Below are 19,956 nucleotides of genomic sequence, written 5' to 3'. Positions count from 1 at the left end.
TGAAAGCAAAGAAATAACTAGACAAGAATATGTTTATGATTTAAAGGTAGAAAACAATGACTTCATTAGACTAAAATTTCAAATACCTCAACCAGTTCAGTCTCAAGGTAGAAGGCAATGAATAGTGTCTTCTTTTGAAGGGTAGTTTTGATATTTTCAATAAATAATTGATAGTCGGTTAATGACAAAGACCAACTTTACACTTTTTAAGAGTTTAGGCAGTGTAGTGCCTAAAGTGACATCTTCCGTATAATTAATTACGGGTTTGATTATGCATAATAATATGAACAATTCATTATGGGCCGTTTATTTGGATTTGTCTATTTATAGCCCATTTAGCCCAATGATTCCAAGATCATGATCCCTAATTCTCCGTGTACCCTATCGGCCCACCCAGCAGGTCAGCACTCCATCACCCTCGAAGACTCAAGGGAACCAGAACACAACGACAACCAAATGCTAAACGAAATAGGTCTTTGAGTTCGCTTTTGAAGGAGAAGAAGCTCGTATAGTGATCGAAGATGGCAGGGAGATTAAGCAATGTAGCGTCTCGAATCATGGGCGGCAACGGCGTAATTGGTCGATCCGTCGCTTCCTCTCTTCGCCTTCGCTCCGGCATGGGCCTCCCCGTCGGCAAACATATTATCCCCGACAAACCGGTAACTGAAAAAATTTGTTAATTAAACCCTAAAGCTATATAGAAAAGAATATTAGAACTATTTCCATTTGATTGACAACAATTCCTGAAACCACGCTCCATTTCCTTTTCTTTGTTTCTCAGCTCCCCGTAAACGATGAGCTGCTTTGGGACAACGGGACCCCATTTCCTGAACCCTGCTTGGATCGGATTGCAGATACTGTTGGAAAGGTAATCCCTTTTTGAAACTCGTTTCCAATTGTTATTGTCTTTATTTTTTTTTTCTAATTTTGAAAAAAGTTGGGGAATTGAATAGATTTAGTTGTTTTTCGATTGAACTGCTGACTATTAGTTATATTTTCAGTATGAAGCATTGGCTTGGTTGTGTGGAGGGTTGGGGTTCTTCGCGTCTCTTGGTCTATTAGTCGTCTGGAATGACAAGGCCTCCAAGATACCATTTGTAAGTTGAAAATCCCCGCTTTGTACTTGAATCTGCTAATATATGTGTTTTGTACTTCTGTTTGGATATATAGGTTTGAATAGAAGTTGCCACGCTACAGCCATTTACTTATTCTTTATAAACTATGGGACTGTATCTCCATCACTGATCTGAACGTGAAAAGTTTGTATATGTATATATGTAGAAGGAATAAAATTAGCTTTATTATTATTTGAGTTCTGATAGGTACCTGATCCCACAAGCTGAATGATAATGCAACGAGCTGGTTCGATGGAGCTCACCCTCCTGAAATGGACAAGAGAAGAGAAGAGGAGAAGAAGAAGAGAAGAAGAGAAGGGAAAGAGAAAAGAGAGAGAGAGAGAGAGAGAGAGAGAGAGGAAATAGGATTTCTCATTCATATCCTCTTCATGCTTATTACAAGATACTTATACTTCACGTAGCTGGTAGATAGTGACTGCTAACAGATTCACGTTCAGCTCTCCTGACGTGGATGGCACGTGTAAACAAACTTCAGAGGGGGTCTTGAATGATTGATATGAGGGATTCCTTGGAGCTGGGTCTCACGCATGATGGGCCTGGGCTGTGTGGGTTGATTGGTTCATCAGGCTGCCTCTATCATTCCCCTCTCCATCGAGAAGGTCCTTGTCCTCAAGGTCAATAGTAGGGAACTGTTTCTGCAGCTGTTCGAAGTCCTCCCATGTGGCATCTTCCTGAGGGAGGTTTTGCCATACAACCAATGCTTGCTTTCAGGTTCTCTTTCCACACTTCACCCATCTAAAATCAGTGATTCTTTGGGGCTCAAACACCACGTCTCCGGCCTCTGTGAAGGGAGGAAGAGTCGGGCTTACAATGTTGGTAGTGGCTAGACATGGTTCTAAGATGCTAACATGGAAGATAAGATGTAGTTTAGAGCCAGTAGGAAGGTCTGAACAATAAGCAACAACTCTAATGCATTCAAGCACCTGGAAGGGCCCAAAGTAACATGGGGCCAACTTCTGTGATGCTCGATGGGCCATTGATGACTGTCTATAAGGCTGGAGCTTCAAAGTTGTCTTCGGAAAATTCTAACTCCTTATGCTTTTGATCATAGACCAGCTTCATATGCTGTTGGGCCTGTTGTAGGTGAAATTTGAGGGCCTTCAGTATGCTGTCGCGAGTGGTTAATTGAACTTTGACCTCTTCTACCGCCGATGTGCCTGGTTCATAGGGTAAGATGGCTAGAGGATCACGACCATATAATATTGAAGGGTGTGGTCCCTGTTGAAACATGGTATGTGGCATTATACCAGTATTCGATCCATGGAAGCCACTAGTCCCAGTGTTTCGGTTTCTCCCCCACGAAACATCTCAAATAGGTCTCTAAGCACGGGCCACGGTAGCAGCCAAATACGGGTGAGAGAGAGCAATGAAATGTGCACACTTACTTAGTCGGTCCACCGCCACTAGTACCGCAGACTTCCCATTGGATTTGAGGAGCCTAGTTATAAAGTCCATAGTGATCTCCTCCCAGACCCTTGCAGTACGGGCAAGGGCTACAACAGCCCTACAAGGGACTAAGTGCTGTACTTTTGCTGTTGGCAAGTGGTGCACTTAGCTACATACTCTTGCACCATGTGCTTCATGCCCTTCTAATGGTAATGGGCTGCTAGCCGCTTATAGGTACGAAGCACCCCTGAATGTCCCCCAATAGCTGAGTCATGAAACAGTTGCAGTAACTCCTGTTGATGCTTAGAATTCTCAGGCACAACAAAGAGGCCCTTATAGAAGAGAAAGCCATCCTTCACTAGATACCCCAATGACAACATTGGGCCCGTAGCTAGGTGAGGATGGGGTCTTCATGGCTTCTTGTCATAATTGGTCAAGTAAGGGGTAGATGGGTTGAGACATGCCCAACAAGTGGAGTTCATCCGCCCTAGAAAGGGCATCCACTACCGCATTGGAAGGCTCGTGTTTGTACTCAATTATGAAATCGTAGCCTAATAATTTGTAGGCTCATTTCTACTATTCTGGGCCTAGAACCCATTGCTCCAACAAATGTTTTATGCTTTTATGGTCCGTTCTCGTAGTAAATCTCTTGCCTAACAAATACACCCTCTACTTTTGGATGGCCATCAGTTCTTTGTCATAGGTCGACTTGGCAGGCTTGGGCCTTAATGGCAGTTCGCGGCTTGTACTGGAGGTCGTACTCGCTGAGTTCAATGGCCCACTTCGTCAACCGACCGGAGACCTCGGGCTTAAGCAATACTTGCCTCAGAGGTTTGTCGGTAAGAACGATAATAGTATGAGTTTGGAAGTATGGGCGGAGCTTTCGAGCTGCAATTATCAATGCGTATGTTAGTTTTTCCATCTCTGGGTATCTCGTTTCTGCTCCCTGCAATACTTTACTAACATAATAGATGGGTCATTGGACCCGATCTACTTCCTTTATTAGTACCGAACTAACCACCCCATCGCTTGCTGAGAGGTAGAGTTCTAAAACATCGCCCTCATCGGGCCGGGTTAGGGTTGGCACGCTAGTAAGGTATTTCTTGAGCTCGTCGAACGCAAGCTGGCAATCTTGGGTCCATTCGAACCCTTTGCTCTTTATTGCCTTAAAGAACGACAAATAGCCGTCCGCCGACTTAGACATGAAACGGCTTAGGGCGGCTATGCGGCCATTCAACCTCTGAACCTCCTTCGGCTTCCGGGGCGGTTTCATGTCTAAGATGGCCTTAACCTTATCCGGGTTGGCTTCAATGCCTCACCGGTTAACGATGTATCCTAGGAACTTACCCGAGGTTACACCGAATACACACTTGTTTGGATTCAATTTCATACTGAACTTACGCAAAATTCCAAAAACAGAATGCAAGTCTTGTATTAATTCATGTGAGAATTGGGTTTTGACGACCATATCATCCACATAGCACTCTACTTTTCTACCGATTACCGGCGCAAACAATTTATTTACAAGCCTTTGAAAGGTTGCCCCTGCGTTTTTCAACCCGAAGGGCATAACCTTGTAACAGTATAGACAGAATTCAGTGATGAAGGCAGCCTTTTCTTCATCCACCGGGTCCATCTTGATCTGGTTATAGCCCGAGTAGGCATCCAAGAAACTTAGCAACTCATGCCCTGAGGTCGCGTCTACCAAACGGTTGATTCTGGGGAGCGGGAAGCAGTCTTTCGGGCAAGTCTGGTTCAGGTCGGTGTAGTCGACGCACATGCGCCACTTGCCGTTGGCCTTCTTTACCAGGACGGGGTTGGCTACCCAGCTTGGGTAGTGGACTTCTCTTATGAAGTCCGCCGCGAGGAGCTTCTCGACTTCCTCATCAACCGCTTTCCACCGTTCCGGGGCTAGGTTGCGTTTCTTCTGTCTAATGGGCCTAACTACAGGATCAGTGTTCAGCTTGTGAGTTATGAGTTCAGGGTCTATACCAGGCATTTCTGCCGCCGACCATGCAAAAATATCTAAATTTTGAAGTAAAAAACTTACCAGTTCGGATCGTAGGGTCTCTTGGACGGAAGCGCCAATCTGGAGCGTCCGAGATGGGTCTGATGTTGAGGTCGGAACCGCGACTGTTTCTTTCGTGGGCGCGGCTCGTTCTTCGCCTTGCTCCGTGGGTCGTTCTAGTTCAAGGTAATCGGTCACCTTGGTTTTCCCCTTTAGGGCGGCAACGTAGCACTTGCGGGACTCGAGCTGGTCGCCCCGCACTACTCCCACACCGAAGTCTGTTGGGAACTTCATAGCCAAGTGGTAAGTGAAGACCACCGCTCGTAGGACATGGGTGATCGGTCGACCTACTATGGCATTGTAGGGAGAGGGGGTCGCTACCACTAAAAGGTTGTGTTTGAATCTGACCACACAAGGCCATGTGTCAATCTCTATAGGTACTGTTATTTTCCCAAGGGGCCGGACTTCCTCTCCGTTGAAGCCTACCAAAGGAGTGTCTGCTGGCTTCAGGTCGCTTTTCTGCAACTGGAGCTGGTCAAACGCGGCTTTGAAGAGTATGTCGGCCGAGCTGCCCGAGTCGACAAGTATGCGCCTAACCTCGAAGTCATTGATTCTCAGCTTTATTATGAGCGCGTCGTCGTGGGGGTAATGGACCCCTCGCGCATCGTCTTCTGTGAAGAAAATTGGCTCTTCCGTTCTCGGCCGCTTTGGGGGGTTCTGCTCCTCTCGGGTGACCTCGCGAACCGACGTCCGAGCTGTCGCTGAGGTGCACCCTGCAACGATCGAACCTCCCACTATCATGTGGATGGTTCCCCGAACTGGCCTCTCCTCTGGAGGCCGTCTCTGTGGTTGTTCGGCCGGCCTGCTACTGGACTTGGGAGCGTCTTTACCGTGCTCCCCTTGCCGACCTGTTCTATTACTACTATTATTGTTATTGTTATTTTGTACAAAGTTTCTCAAATATCTGCAACGGATGAGCTCCTCTATCTCATCGCGGAGGTTTTTACAACTCTCGGTACTGTGACCATGGTCCTTATGAAAACTGCAATACAGACGCTTATTCCTTTCATTGGGATTCCCCCTCAGACAGGGCGGCCACTTCACGTACGGGGCGTCCTTGATTGCCATTAGGATTTCGGCCCGCTTTGCGTTCAGTGGGGTGTAGTCAGCTTGGTCTGGTGCGGGAGCTCGGAACAACTGACCCGGCTTTGCACCCTGAATTGGGCTTGTGGGGAGAGAGCCTTATTGTAATAGGTTAGTGGTTGCTCTTGCTGCATCAAAACTACCCCTATTCCCTTACTTGAAGCATTAGTTTCAACCATGACTTCTAAACTGAAATCGGGTAGTGCCAACATAGGTTGTGTTGTCATTGCCTCCTTGAGCAATTTGAAAGCTTCTTTGGCCCGTTCATCCCATTCGAAGGCCTGTTTCTTTAACACTCAAGTGAGTGGAATGGCCATCACTCCATACCCTTGGATAAACTGACGATAGTACCCTGTTAGCCCTAGAAATCCTCTGAGGGCCTTTTGAGAAGTGGGCCAAGCCTAATTTACTATGCAAGCAATCTTGTTTGGGTCTGTGTACACCTTCCCACCTATTATTACATGACCTAGGTAATTAAATTGGGTATGTCCAAACACACACTTTGAAGGTTTAGCAAACAACTGGTGCAACCAGAGTAGGCTTAATGTGCATTGTAAGTGTTCCTTGTGAGTGGCCTAGTTCGGGTTGTAGACAAGTATGCCATCGAAGAAGACGAGTATGAATTGGCGTAGGTACGGTTTAAAGATCTTGTTAATGAGCCTTTGGAAGGTAGATGGGGCATTTTTTAAACCGAAGGGCATCACCACGAATTCAAAATGTTCATCCGAGGTCCTGAAAGCTATTTTGTGGATGTCTTTTGGGTGGACTCGGATCTAGTGGTATCCGAACCGCAGATCCAGTTTAGTGAAGTACCTGGCCTGACCCAACTCATCAAAAAGTTCTTTAATCAAGGGAATAGGATAGTGGTCCTTGATGTTAATTTGGTTCAGTGCCTTGTAGTCCACACAAAACCTCCAATTCCTGTCCTTTTTGACTAAGATAACCGATGATGAAAAGGAGCTATTACTGGGTTGAATAAATCCTCTATCTAGCAACTCATTCACCATTCGTTCCACTTCCACCCTTTGGTAATGGGGATACCAGTAGGGTCTAACATTGGCTGGGCCTTGGTTTGTATGGGAATGCAGTGGTCATGGGTTCGGGTGGGGGGAAGGGATGTGGGCTCCTGGAAAACATCAGAATAAAGGGGTATCATTGTGTTATCGTGGACAAGGGTTAACATTTTCAAGTGGTGTGGTTATTGTGGGCCCAATGGGCATTGAGCCCATGCTCATGAGTAAAGGGGTATCACTATGTTGGTAGTTTTTGAGGACATGTGGGGAGTCTGCTGTTATGGGTAGACTTCTAGCCCCTTTCAAAACGCACTAGCTGCCTTCGTGCGTGAAGTCCATAGTAAGCTTGGCCCAATTACAGATAACTGGGTCCAAAAGCTATAGCCATTGGATGTCTAAAACTATGTCCGCCCCCGAAAACTCTAAGGGATGTAGGTCCACCCTAAATATATGCCCCTGGATTTTTAGCTCAACCGCCCTACACCTTCCCTCACAAGTTATGTCCATTGGCCACATTAACAGCGAAAGGGGATATGGGTCTGACCAATAGCCTGAGCCTCCGAGTCAACCTGGTGGTGATAAAATTCAGAGAACTCCCGCTATTGATTAACACCACCATTCTTCGGCCCATGACCCACCCTTGGACCCACATGGTTCGTGGGGTATGATACCCGACTAGGGCTTGAAGGGAGATAACATAATACTTAACTTCGGGCACCACCTCCATTTCTTGGTCCCCTAGCTCATCTGAAGGGACCTCCGGTTCATCCTCCTCTTCTACTTGCAGGAGGTATACATCCTGGGCCTTGCATTTGTGCCCCGGGATGAATTTTTCATTACAATTATAGCAAAGGGGCCTGCATTTCAGTCCAAGATAGTTTCTGGTTAGGAAGTGTCATTGCTCTCGATTTCCTGGTTGGTGATGTAGTCGGAGGGGTAGTGGGCGTAGGAAGAAGTGGTCCAAGGTGCTGGTTGGGTTTGGTAGGAGGGGTTTTCAGTATTGGTCCGGTCTGGGTCCTATGGGCTGGCCGAGCCTCTGTATCTGTTCAACCTTTCTTCCTGATGTTTTCCTAGGTTGACTGTAGCTACAAGTGTTGATGGCTGCATGGCCCTCACTCCAATTCTTATGTCATCCCTTAGCCCGCCGATAAAATACCCAACAAGAGTTGACTTTGGCCAACCATGAACACGGGTAGCCATTCGCTCAAACTCCTTTTGGTGTTCCCTCACTATCTCGGTTTTCCTCACTCTTGAGAGGGATTCACTAAAATTTTCATACCCTGAAGGGCCAAATCTCACACATAGAGCCTCCGCGAAATCTAGCCAGTTGGTTTGGGGATGGGTCTTTCAGTACCATAGGTACCACATGATGGCCTCTCCGTTCATGTGGATGGAGGCAACAGGCACCCGTTGGTTATCCGGGGTCTCATGGAACTCAAAATACTGTTTGGCTCGATAGATCCAAGGTACGAGGTCATCACCTGAGTAAAGTGGAAAGTCGATTTTGGTTGCCTTGACTGGAAGAACTCCTCCCCTTGGTTCGCTGCTGCTACTCAATCCTTATGGTTTTGCCTCCTTGGATGTTGTAGACATTCGTTCAAATGATTGACCAATGCAGACAGTGTTTCTTTGATGTCTCACAGCTCACTGGTGGTCTGACAAACCTCCCCTTCGATCCAGTCAATCTGTTTTTCTGCTGCCATGGATTTCGTGCTCGGCATTTGAAAGTTCGGCTCTGATACCAATTGATAGGTATCTGATCCCACATGCTAAATGATAATGCAATGAGCTGGTTCGAAGGAGCTCACCCTCCCGAAATGGATAAGAGAAGAGAAGAGGAGAAGAAGACGAGAAGAAGAGAAGGGAGGGATGGAGATTTCTTACTGTTAAAGCCATCATTAAAAAACACAGTTTCGGACATTGAGCCAAAAAATTCAGCCATCAAGTGATTTCTTTTTCCCTTTTTTTATTTTTTTTTTTAAATTTTTTGGTGCTGGGAGTCAATTGTACCATCTTGTAGAAAATGTAAGAAACATGTACCCATCCACAACTTGGAGCTTAGCTTATTGTAGCCTCTTTTTTTTCCACCTTAGAAAGTATGACAATTTATTAATGTTTCAACATCTTATCATTCAAATTATTGCCACCCTATTCTGTTACCGAAGAAAGTTTTTAAAATTGTTGTTTGAGAGTTGAGACAATGAAGTTATCTTGGTATTAATTGGATCAAAACTTAGTCTAGTTGTCACATGATATTCATGATTCACTGAAGCTTTCCGCTTCTGTGAATGGTGTTATAAATGGGCAGTTTTAATCAAACATGGATTTCAGTAAATAGAAAAAGAAAATGCCCCTAAATATTAACCTTATCCTTTATTGTAGATGTGACACTGAAAACAAGTGGGCTAAAATGTGCTATCTTAATTCTTAAGGAAGCAGGAAACTTTGGTAGTGGGTCCTTGAGAGTTGGTAATGTCTGCTCTTTGTTGCTAGTGGTTGCATTTGTTTGGGCCGGTCCTTAGCATATAGATAAAGGTGGTGGTAGCAAAGAATGGGTCCACAAACTGTTGGTGGGAGTGTAATGGTGTGATAGAATTTGTCTCTTAGTGGTTTGTGAATTTCTTCAAAAGGGATTTAGTACATGGTTGGTACACAAAAATGAAAGAACAAAAACCTGAAAAAACAGAAGAAATTATGAACTCTACAAGGCAATAATTAAACTTCTGATTAGCAAGAAGCATGAATGTCGACCATAAAGTGATGTTAGAAAGGTGTTCTTGAAGAATGTAAAGCATGGATTTTTTGATTGGTAAAGTATGTATATGCAAAGGTCTTGGCATACAGTTCAGATCATGTACATCAAAGAGATGTATGATTAATTTACTCAAAAAAAAAGAGATGTATGATTAGATACCAAGCTGTGTATCCATATAACTACAATGAGCCCTATATCTATACAATGTAACTAAAACTGACAATTGAGTTATGAGATACTTTGTTGAATTCCTTTCTGATAGACAGCCAAGAATGAATTACCCCCTGTAACTCTTCTTAAGAGAACCTTGTAAGAAAATGGCCTGTTCTAAAATATCATGCTATGAGGAATGAAGGTATAGAATATGTATGCTGGGAAGCTCCAGTTAACAAATCCACCATTTATAGAAAGGCTTTTTGCCTTTTTCCATGTCCACTTTACATATCACCCAGTTCACTAATATTTGCTTCTTGAATCAATGGTCTCATTTACTATTAGCACCACTTCCAATATCTATGTTCCATCCATTAGGGTCCCTTGAGAGGGGTAACAATAGACCTAAGCAATAAATTTTCCCAATAAGAGTGATGGTTTGAAGCCTGTAACTGTAAGTTGTAAGGCTCCCCTTTTTGGAAATAGGAACTATGCGTTTAGCATTTAGGCTTCTTTTGAATGACCTATTTTTGGGAGCTCCTAAAAACTTTAAATATTTCATCTTTAGTTGTACCTCAGCACCTTTTGTAGAATGTCATGGTGAAATGGTCCTAGGACTGTATCCTCCAATTCCTTTGAAGCTTTCTTAATTTCCTTTTTTGGATAGGAAACGGTAACTTTCATTGATGAATTTAAATAAAGATTACAAATGAAACCACCCATAGGATGGGTGGAGAAACCCTAAATAAAATCCTTACAAACAAGCCCAAAACAAAGCCTCCCTATGTACTCCTTGCTTAGCTAAAGCATCAGCCATTCCATTTGCTGACCTTCTTACCTACTTAAATGCATCCCAAGCTCCCTTGCTAAGTTTACAATCTCTCTTAGAGGCTCTCTAAGATGCCAATCTCCCAGGTTTCTAGATTGCATCCGCCCTATTACCAGTTTGGAGTCTCCTTCCACTTCTAAGTGCTGCATTTCCCATTGTTTTGCCAATCTCCGTTCTAGGAATAAAGCCAAGACTTCTGCCCTTAAGGAGTCTCCCACCCCAACCAGGCCCAAGTAAAGGGCCAAAACTCTTCCTCATTTCTGATAACACCCCTAACTCCTGACAGGCCTGGATTCTCTAAGGAGCTTCCAGGAAAGTTTAATTTCACCCTGGACTGAGGCAGTGGAGACCAAATTTCTTAATTTCTTTTTCTAATATCTCTTTTTCCAAATCTTCTTTTATTCTGATTAGGGATTCTTTGGAAGTCCAATCCATCCGGTCATGACCTTGGTTTCCATGACTCATGATAGAGAGATTTATAGTAGGATATGACTGCCTTCTTTCTTCCTGCCTCATTCTCCATCTTCCTATTTACCACTGACATTTTGATGTGTTTTTTTTTCTTTTTTTCCAGTTTGTCATTCTTGTTATCTTATAGAAGAATTTTGTTCTATTATCTTCTTTATACTAGTCAATTGTTTCCACTTTATCTCCTCTTGATATCTACCTCCAGGGGTCCCTGTCAAAGTCTTGTTTGACTGTAACTCTACCTTGTCTCTCTTCTGTAGATGGATAGCTTTTGACGAACTCAATGAGAGCTATAATTTTGAATTAACTCTTCTCTTCTGATGTCCACAGCTCTAAACACTCCTTTAGCTTCAATCTTAGGTATTGGAGTTTCACCGCAAAAGGTAGCTTGTAGAGCCTTCATCAAGGAAGAATCTCCATCATTCTTGAATCAATTCTAATGGCCCTTCCTATTCTAACCACTATCTATCAAATATGAATGAGGTAGGATTTTTTTTTTTTTTTGATCAGCAAAAGAGAAAATCTTATTAATTTAAAACAGCTTACAAGAGCCTTCCAGAGTATAGCAATATAGAAAGGTCCCAGAATACAAGGAAGAACAACCCTCTGTTTTAACACATCCAGCTATAGTTTAACCAAAAAAGAGAAGGCCTATCAGCTCCTTGTTTTGCTAGAGTGTTTGCCAGTCCATTTGCTGTCCTTCTAGTCCACCCAAATGTAGAGTTAGAGTTAAAACTCTTAGCCAGTAAATCAATCTCTCTGAATGAGGTAGGCTTTATACAAGATTTCTCCACAATTCAATAGCAGGGGACTGTGATCAGACATATTCCTTGGTAGAGCTTTTGCACGACGTAAGGGAAATTCTCTTGCCAAGCAGAAACGAGAAATTTAAAAGTTTGATCAATGTTGGGTCCTAGTTATTGTTCCATTCAAATTTAGCATCTAAAATGGACAGATAGAGCATGGAGTGAGAAAATAAAAGAGCTTGTTATTGGCTCTTAACCTGAATGTTCCTTCATTCTGCTCGAAGATCAAGTCTTCTGTTAAAGAATGTACTAACAAGTCTTTTTTTGCACTGTAAAAGTTATTATTTGGCCCTCCCACATTTTGTTGTTTTTTTAGGACCTACAACATACATCATTAAGTTAATGGTTTAGCTCTCTTATTGGGGCATCAGTTGGTATTTGTTTTATATGCACAAATCAACTTTCCCTTATTTTATTGCCATATATTGCATTTACATATTGTTTGTATTTCCTTTTTTAAAGACATAACAGAGTGTAATGTTAACTATCAAAAAATGTATGATGTTTTTGTGGAACCAAGTGGTAGCACTAAGATCCAATCAATCAATATATATATATATATATATATAGGTTCAGCAGAATGAGAAAAACTTGCAAATGCCTGCCATAATCTGCAAAAAAAAGGTGCACTTGAAACATTTCTAGTCTTTGGCTCTTGCAGCAATTCTGTTTTTTCTTCACCAAGAGTTCTTCCCCTGATTCACTTATTCTGCATGATGGGAACACCATAGACACCATAGCAGTCATCTAGGACAAAATCACTTGTACTGGCTGAAGTGTTTTAAAAGGTCTGCCTGAAGCATGCTTAGGTTCATAGGCAAGGCTCATTTTATGGGGTGCACCTCATTTAATTTGGTTCTATGTTTTGATGAATTGACGTTGGATTTCATGTTGAATATGTACTCTACTACATTGTAGGTTGTAACAATAGTGTTTAGAGTTTGATCTGATTACATCTGTCAACGAATGGATTGAAGAAGTTTTTAGAGAGCAGAGAAAGAAGAAAGCCGAAATGGAGAGTTTCGTTCAGGCAACAAAATGGAGAAGAATACCTCAGTTGGAGAAGAAGAAGGTCCTTATGGAGGAAATTACAAGCAGAGGGAAGAAGCTATTGAAAATCAGGGAAGATCGACGAGCAACTATCATAATGGAATCAGAAGTAGTGGACTGGCTTAAAGGCTTCGTAGATGGCCTTCTATTTGCAGAAAGAATACAAGGGTGGGGAAATGAAACGAAAAACAATGGGAAGAGATTCACAGTAGAAAATAGAAGGAACAGAAATGAAGGATTTATTTTACTAACAGAGTTCTTTGGCAAAGGGAGAAAACAACTAGTATGCCTTCCAGAGGGACAAGCTAAACAGGGGTGGAAGATGGTTGCAGGTGCACTTGATGATTTCGACCAGAAAAAATGGGAGTTCTCGAATACTGAAGAGCAAACTATGAGGAAAGAACAAAAATCTGGGGAGGTGAGTGAGAGCCAAACTGGGAAAGCAAACCAGCAAAAGCAAACTAAAAGGATTACTCCTATAACAGTACGAAGGAATGGGGACTGGTTTAAGAGGAAAGTTGCGAAAGTGAAAACAGAGGTTAAGGATTGGGAAGAAGTATTGCAAATTCTACTGGAGACGCTTCAGCCAAAAGAGAAAATCACCCTCATCCCATTTGAAAAGAATAAGGCAATACTTGACATGGCCGAACTTCAGACTGTGAGCAGAATCCTTGAAACCAATCTTGGCCAGATTGCAGTGGAAAATTGGTCGCCCTCCTGTAACGAACTGAATATCTCGCAGAAGACCATAGTTATCAAGATTCTGGGTTTACCCTTCAACCTCTGGCAGGAGCACATATTCCATAAGATAGCAGTGGCCTGTGGTGGGGTCTTGGAAGGTTTTTGCATGCAAAACCTTCAAGCGGCAAAGATTAAAGTTACATGTGGAAGATTGGAAAGAATCCCAAGAAGCCTGGACATCTTCGCAGATGACTGTTGGAGAAAGGTGTGGTTGGTGTCGGAAGTCGAAGCAAGGCTGTGGAACAGTTTGGAGGTAGAAGAAGATGATGACGTGGACTGTTGGAGGCCATGTGGCGAGAGCTGGGTGGACCGTCCAAAAGGTCAAGTTGACCAGGCTTTTATGGAAATTGAAAAGTTGGGCAATAGATTAAAGGAGATTGCTTGGCCATTTAAGGGAGATTTTTTGAAAAAAATGCGAATGGGATCCAACGGCCCAAAAGAAATCCTATGCTGAGGTGCTGCAATCAAAAAAAGGGCCACCTTGCGCTCAATTTACAAAATCAATTGAAAAGTCGGACCCAGGTCCCGATCCGAAAGTCTAATCTGGGCCAGGTCTTTCAAGTTGGGTCACGTGACCCTTTTAAAAGTCATGCACAAAGCTCCCTTGCGTTGATGGTGGACGATGATTGTGGTCTATCATCGTCCCAAAGTGTGCCTATTCGCTCGAATCGTCCCCAAACAGGAACGACGATCAGAAAACTCTCCCCTCCTCTTCCTCCGGCTGCGGGAAAGACATCGGCGACTGGGTTGAAGCTGCATTGGATGCCGGCGACTGAAGAAAACTCCACGACGCCTGAGAAGCCAAACCCTCGCTACAATAGGGTCTCGCAAGGAGACTCTGAAGATGACTCAGATTGGGAGGCGTTAAGAGATGTGGAAGAAGACGAGGGTGATCTGTTGTCAAGTATTGGTAGCATCAATTCGACAAAGACCTGCAGACTTTTAGACTCTGAAGCTTTCGGAACTGAACTGCTCTTCTCTGAAGATGTTGGTACGGAGATTCTGGAGATACAGGAATCAGGGGCTGGTAACCTTACTGCGGAATGTGGAAGGCCTACAGGAGATTCTCAGAGAGAGAAGAAAATAGATACAAATCAAGAACAAAGACAGGGTGTCAGTTTTGTAGAGATGGGTTTCCATAGCAAACCGACTTTGGAACCACTTGAGGAACAGCTCCCCCCAGCTGCACAGGTGGACACTGTACCTGAACCTGAACCATCTGGGTTTGTCTTTGGAGGAATCGATGAAATCCAAATTCAAGATCAGGGAGTCTCTTCCCCCCTTCCTCTCAACCTAGTTCTTTCTTCGCCCCCACTTTTCTGTCAAAACTCATTTGATTTTGATCCTTGTAGTCTTCAGCCTTTGGATTTTGCAGTTCCAGCTGTATAAACGTCACCGGTGGTGGATAATGACCCATGTGCAATAGAAAAAGGAGGGGGTGGTGGAAAAGACAATGAGGAGAAATTGTTTAATGTGATGGTTTTGGAAAAGGATGAGGGGGGAAATGAAGTTATTGCAGGTACCCAAGAGAAGGAAAAGGAAGACTGCCGTTTGGATGAGGGAGAAGAATGCTGTAGAGAGATACCCAAAGTAAAAGGAGAGGAGCAAAAAGAAGCCAAAAGGAAGTTTGCTAAAGGAAAGGTCTATCTTAGAAAGGGGGTAAAAGATGATAAAAAAAGAAAGAGAAGAATGAAGGAGGTGGAAAGGCTAGCTTGTGGTGTGTCCTATGAGAAGACTGTAAATAGGAAAAGGGAGAAGAAAAGAGGAGAATAGGATTTGGGATTGAATTAGGGTCGGGGAAAAAAGAGTGAAATGAAAGTGCTTTGCTGGAATATAAGAGGTTTAGGAAGTGCAAAGAAAAGCAGAGTCATCAGGAATGCGATAAGAAAGGAGAGACCGGTTATAGTCATGTTACAGGAGACAAAGCTTTCGGACTTGGACAGAAGGTGGATAAGAAGTATCTGGAGTTGCAGGGGTCTAAGTTGGTCTTTTGCCTCGTCGTGGGGTGCCTCGGGTGGAATTCTTACAATGTGGAAGAATGAGGAAATTGACTGTTAGGAGGAACTAATAGGTCAGTACTCCGTATCAATAAAAGCCAAGAGGATGAGTGATGGAAGGGAGTGGGTCTTGACTAATGTGTATGGGCCAAACTCATATAGAGAGAGGAACTCATTCTGGGAAGAGATAGCTGCAGTCAGAGGCATATGGGAGGGTTTGTGGTGTTTGGGTGGGGATTTCAATGTAATAAGATATACAAATGAGACTAACAACCCCAACCAACCCTTAACATCTAGCATGAAACACTTCAATTCCCTAATTGAGTCCCTAGAACTAAAAGAGCCTACCTTGTTACAAGCCTCTTTCACCTGGTCAAATCTCCAAGAAAATCAAGTGTGCTCAAAACTGGATAGATTCCTGTACTCCATTGATTGGGAAGAGCTGTGGGGCACTTTGACACTAAAAACCCTACCTAGAGTGACTTCTGATCATCGCCCTTTAAGCCTTTACCAAGAAAATCTTATTGGTGGCCCACACCTTTTAGATTTGAAAACATGTGGCTAGAAGTTCCAAACTTTTTGCAAAGGGTAAAAGAATGGTGGTCAGAAGATGGGATTAGGGCTAGAAACAAAGTGGTGAGATTCTCTAAGAAACTGAAAAGATTGAAGGAAAAGGTCAAGGAGTGGAACACAGAGGAATTTGGAAAAATTGAGGTCATAAAGGAAGATTTAGCCAGGAAAATAGAGGAAGTGGACCAAAAGGAGACCAGGAAAGAGTGTGGGGTGGAGGATAGAATAGAAAGATGGAACTTAAAAGTGCAATTGGAAGAGATTCTAAGAAAAGAAGAGATTTCTTGGAGGCAAAAATCTAGATGTAAATGGCTTCTGGAAGGGGATGGAAATACCGGTTTTTTTCCATTCTCTAGCAAATGGGAGAAGACGGAAAAACCAAATTTCTAGTATAGAGGTGGATGGAAGAGTGATAACTGCAAAAGAGGAAATTGAAAGATGCTTTGTGGATCACTTTAAGTCAATCCTAGCATCCTTTGATGAAAACATGGTAGAATTGGGAGATTTACAGTGGGATAGAGTGCCAGAATCCGAAGTTAACCTCCTAGAAAGAGCCTTCACTATTGTGGAGATACATGAAGCAATATTCTTGATGGATAGATCTAAAGCATCGGGGCCAGATGGATTTTCAATGGCTTTCTATCAGGATTGTTGGGAAATTTTGAAAGATGAATTAATGGATGTATTTGTGGAGTTCTATCAAGAAGGGAAATTATCGCCTGGAGCAAATGCAACTTTTGTTGTTTTAGTGCCAAAAAAGGAGGCCAAAACCCCTAAGGATTACAGACCGATAAGTCTTGTGGGTAGCTTGTATAAAATCATTGCTAAAGTTCTGGCTGGTAGGTTGAAGACTGTACTGCCCTATATTATCTCTTAGAACCAAGGAGCCTTTGTAGAGGGGAGACAAATTGTGGATCAAATTTTAGTGGCAAATGAGTGTGCGGCAGCTAAGAGAAAACAAGGTGACAAAGGTTTGATTTGTAAATTGGACCTTGAAAAAGCTTATGTTATGGTGGATTGGTCCTTCCTGTTGAATTTAATGGAAAAGATGGGGCTAGGTGAAAGATGGAGGATGTGGATTAAAGAATGTATTAGCTCAACACATTTTTCTATTCTGATGAATGGGGTAGCAAAGAGGACTAAGACATTTCTTCCAGGCTAAAAGAGGACTAAGACAGGGTAACCCCTTATCCCCATTCTTATTCACCTTTGTGTTTGAGGTTTTGAGTAGAAAAATCGCCAAAGATGATCAAGAAAACCAGTTTAAAGGTTGGAGAATGGGTGAATTAGAAGTGGTGGTGTCTCATTTGCAATTTGCTGATGACATAATTATTTTCTGTGAAAGCTGTGATGAAGCCAATTTAAGGAATCTGAAAAGATTGGTGGATGAATTTCAGCAGGCCTCCAAATTGAAAGTCAATTGGGGAAAAAGTTGTGTAGTCGGAATCAACATTGAAGGGGGGTATATCCAAGCCATGGCAAATCTGCTAGGTTGTGAAGTGAAAAATTGGCCTCTGGAATACTGAGGAATGCCCTTGGGTGGGAATCCGAAAGCTGAAAGCTTCTGGAAACCGGTGGTAGAGAGGTTCATGAAGAAGTTGGCAATATGGAAGAGAAATTATATTTCCCGGGGGGGGGGGGAGAATCACCTTGATAAAATCAACCCTTGCAAACCCACTTACTTCCTTTCCACCTTTAAGATCCCGATGAAAATAGCTAGGAGATTGGAGAAGATTATGAGGGACTTTTTGTGGGAGCCAGGTGAAGAAAAGAAAGATCATTTAGTGAAATGGGAGCAAGTTTGTTACCCTAAGGACCAGGTGGATTAGGTATAGGGAACCTAATAAAGAGAAACAAGGCCCTCCTAGGGAAATGGCTATGGAGATTCCCTTGTGAGGAAGAAAGGTTGTGGCACAGGGTCATTAAAAGCTTACATGGTGATGCAGATAACGGCTGGGATGCAAAATTAGCCCCCAATGCAGTTCCATCCTCTCCTTGGAAGGCAACCTTTGAGGTATATCCAACTTTTCTTCAATTTATCAGGTTTGATGTTGGTTGTGGCAACAAAGTTTTATTCTGGGAAGACCTTTGGGTTGGGGATGTGCCTCTTATGTTCAATTTCCCAGACCTCTACTCTTTATCAAACTATAAAAACAAATCTGTTGCTAGGTTTGGTGTGCTTTCAGAATCAGGGATCTCTTGGGATTTTGGCTTTAGAAGAGGGTTGAGGGAAAATGAGTGTGAGTCTCTAGTGCTGTTGATTTCAACACTTGAGAGGGTCTACTTGGACCAATCTATAGCTGATTGTAGAGTGTGGTCCCCAACTTTTGATGATTTATTTTCCTGTGCATCTTTCTTTGGTTTGCTCACTCATATTAACCCTATGGGGATGAACTTGCTTCTCACTTTTAAAACACTGATAAGGTGGTGACTAAGACTCAATCACTCAAAAATTAATTTCAAAGTAGTTTTGCATGGACAATTCAGAATCTGACACATGTCCAAGAGTTTGACTTGCCAGGACAAGAAAAGCTCCTAGAAAGTTTGGACTCCCTTTCAGGTTGTAGGAAGGTGAAGAATTTAGCTGAGTTTTATGAAGATGTGTTTGTAAAAGCTCCTAGAAGAGATTCCTCCACTATCAGAGGAAGAGGAAGAGGGGGAATGGGTAGGAAGGTGTAGAGGCTGTTTTATTTTGGTTTTCTGGTTGTTCCTTTGCTTTGTGGGCCCAGGAAGAAGTAGGTGCTGTCCTAGGCCTTTTTTTGGAGTCTTAATTTTGGTTTGTTGGGCTTTGTTGTTGAATGGTGTGTCTTCTGTATTGTTTCAGTTGAGTTGGTTGGTTTCCCTGTCATGGACTCTCTGGGTTTGGCTCTCTTGTTGTTGAGCCTTGTCTTTTGTATTATCCTTTTCTTTCTTATTTAATTTATTACTTATACCTTACCTTCAAAAAAAAAAAAACAACAACAAGGAAATGTGGACTTGCAATGGAAAAGTATGATTATAAAATAATTCATATTTTTTGAATTCTGACATTCTATACTTATAAGAAGATGTTTAAAGTGGCATTCATCTTGTACATTAACTGCTCATTTTTGTAAAATAAGCTAGGAGAGCATCAGATTTGATGAATGTCCGATATGAACACATTGTCCATTCAGGAGAGTCCATGCATCACTGCTTGAAAGTCCAATCCATTATGGATTCTCAAGTCAAGCCTTGCACACCAGACATGTGTACACCCTTTCATACAAATCCATGCCAGGTCTATTTAGATGGTACAAACTGATCTAACAAAAACAACAACTACAAACTATCTGATTTATGGCCACAATTCATGCTTAGATTATGGCAATTAAGCTGGATTTCATCATAGAAAACAAAATCAATGTAGTGGCAAGATCATTTGTAAACAAAATTGTTGAATACATATACTTTATTTATTCCCTCAAACTCGAATAATTTTCTTTTGTGCAATTGTGGTTGTCTAGCTGAATTTGTTGCCACAGCACTGGGTATCCCCTGAAAATTCCTTTAGTAGTTCTTAGGGAAATAGTGCCTAGGTGATTCATTGGAGTCATCTAGCTGCCACATACAATAACATAGGGGCACACAGCATCCACAAGGGGATAGTAGTTCTTAGGGAAATAGTGCCTAGGTGATTCATTGGAGTCATCTAGCTGCCACACACAATAACATAGGGGCGCACGGCATCCACAAGGGAATAAACAAAGTCATTAGCTGTAATGGTTGTAATTGCAACCCAAAAATCAGAATTCCAAATTACTAGAGTACATTTGTTAGAACCAAATCATGTAAAATGGTTAAGTTTCAAAGCATCAAATAACCCAGTGTAGTACTGGGTATGTGCTTTTACAAGGTTAGGTTCTTATAAATCATGTCCGAA

At 42.6% G+C, this 19,956-nt stretch overlaps 1 protein-coding gene across 2 annotated transcripts in view; it reads left to right on the top strand.

Moving 5' to 3' along the window:
* The first annotated feature begins 363 nt into the window (after positions 1-363).
* Positions 364-19,956, top strand: part of LOC104602313 (NADH dehydrogenase [ubiquinone] 1 beta subcomplex subunit 8, mitochondrial) — a 29,849-nt gene continuing 10,256 nt past the window's right edge. The window contains exons 1-4 of one of the 2 annotated variants that reach the window (XM_010265943.3): positions 364-659; positions 782-868; positions 1,002-1,097; positions 12,616-19,058. In XM_010265943.3, the coding sequence (XP_010264245.1) occupies positions 522-659; positions 782-868; positions 1,002-1,097; positions 12,616-12,642 (348 nt within the window). In that variant the 5' untranslated portion in view covers positions 364-521 and the 3' untranslated portion in view covers positions 12,643-19,058. Of the gene's footprint in view, positions 660-781; positions 869-1,001; positions 1,098-12,615; positions 19,059-19,956 lie in introns of those variants that run through there. The other variant, XM_010265942.3, reaches the window with a different exon arrangement.

The sequence above is a fragment of the Nelumbo nucifera genome, chromosome 1 (assembly GCF_055504915.1).
Source record: "Nelumbo nucifera cultivar China Antique chromosome 1, China Antique-T2T, whole genome shotgun sequence".
Taxonomy (NCBI): domain Eukaryota; kingdom Viridiplantae; phylum Streptophyta; class Magnoliopsida; order Proteales; family Nelumbonaceae; genus Nelumbo; species Nelumbo nucifera.
Note: the sequence above shows the minus strand (reverse complement) of the source record. Positions and strands in the feature narration are given on the sequence as shown.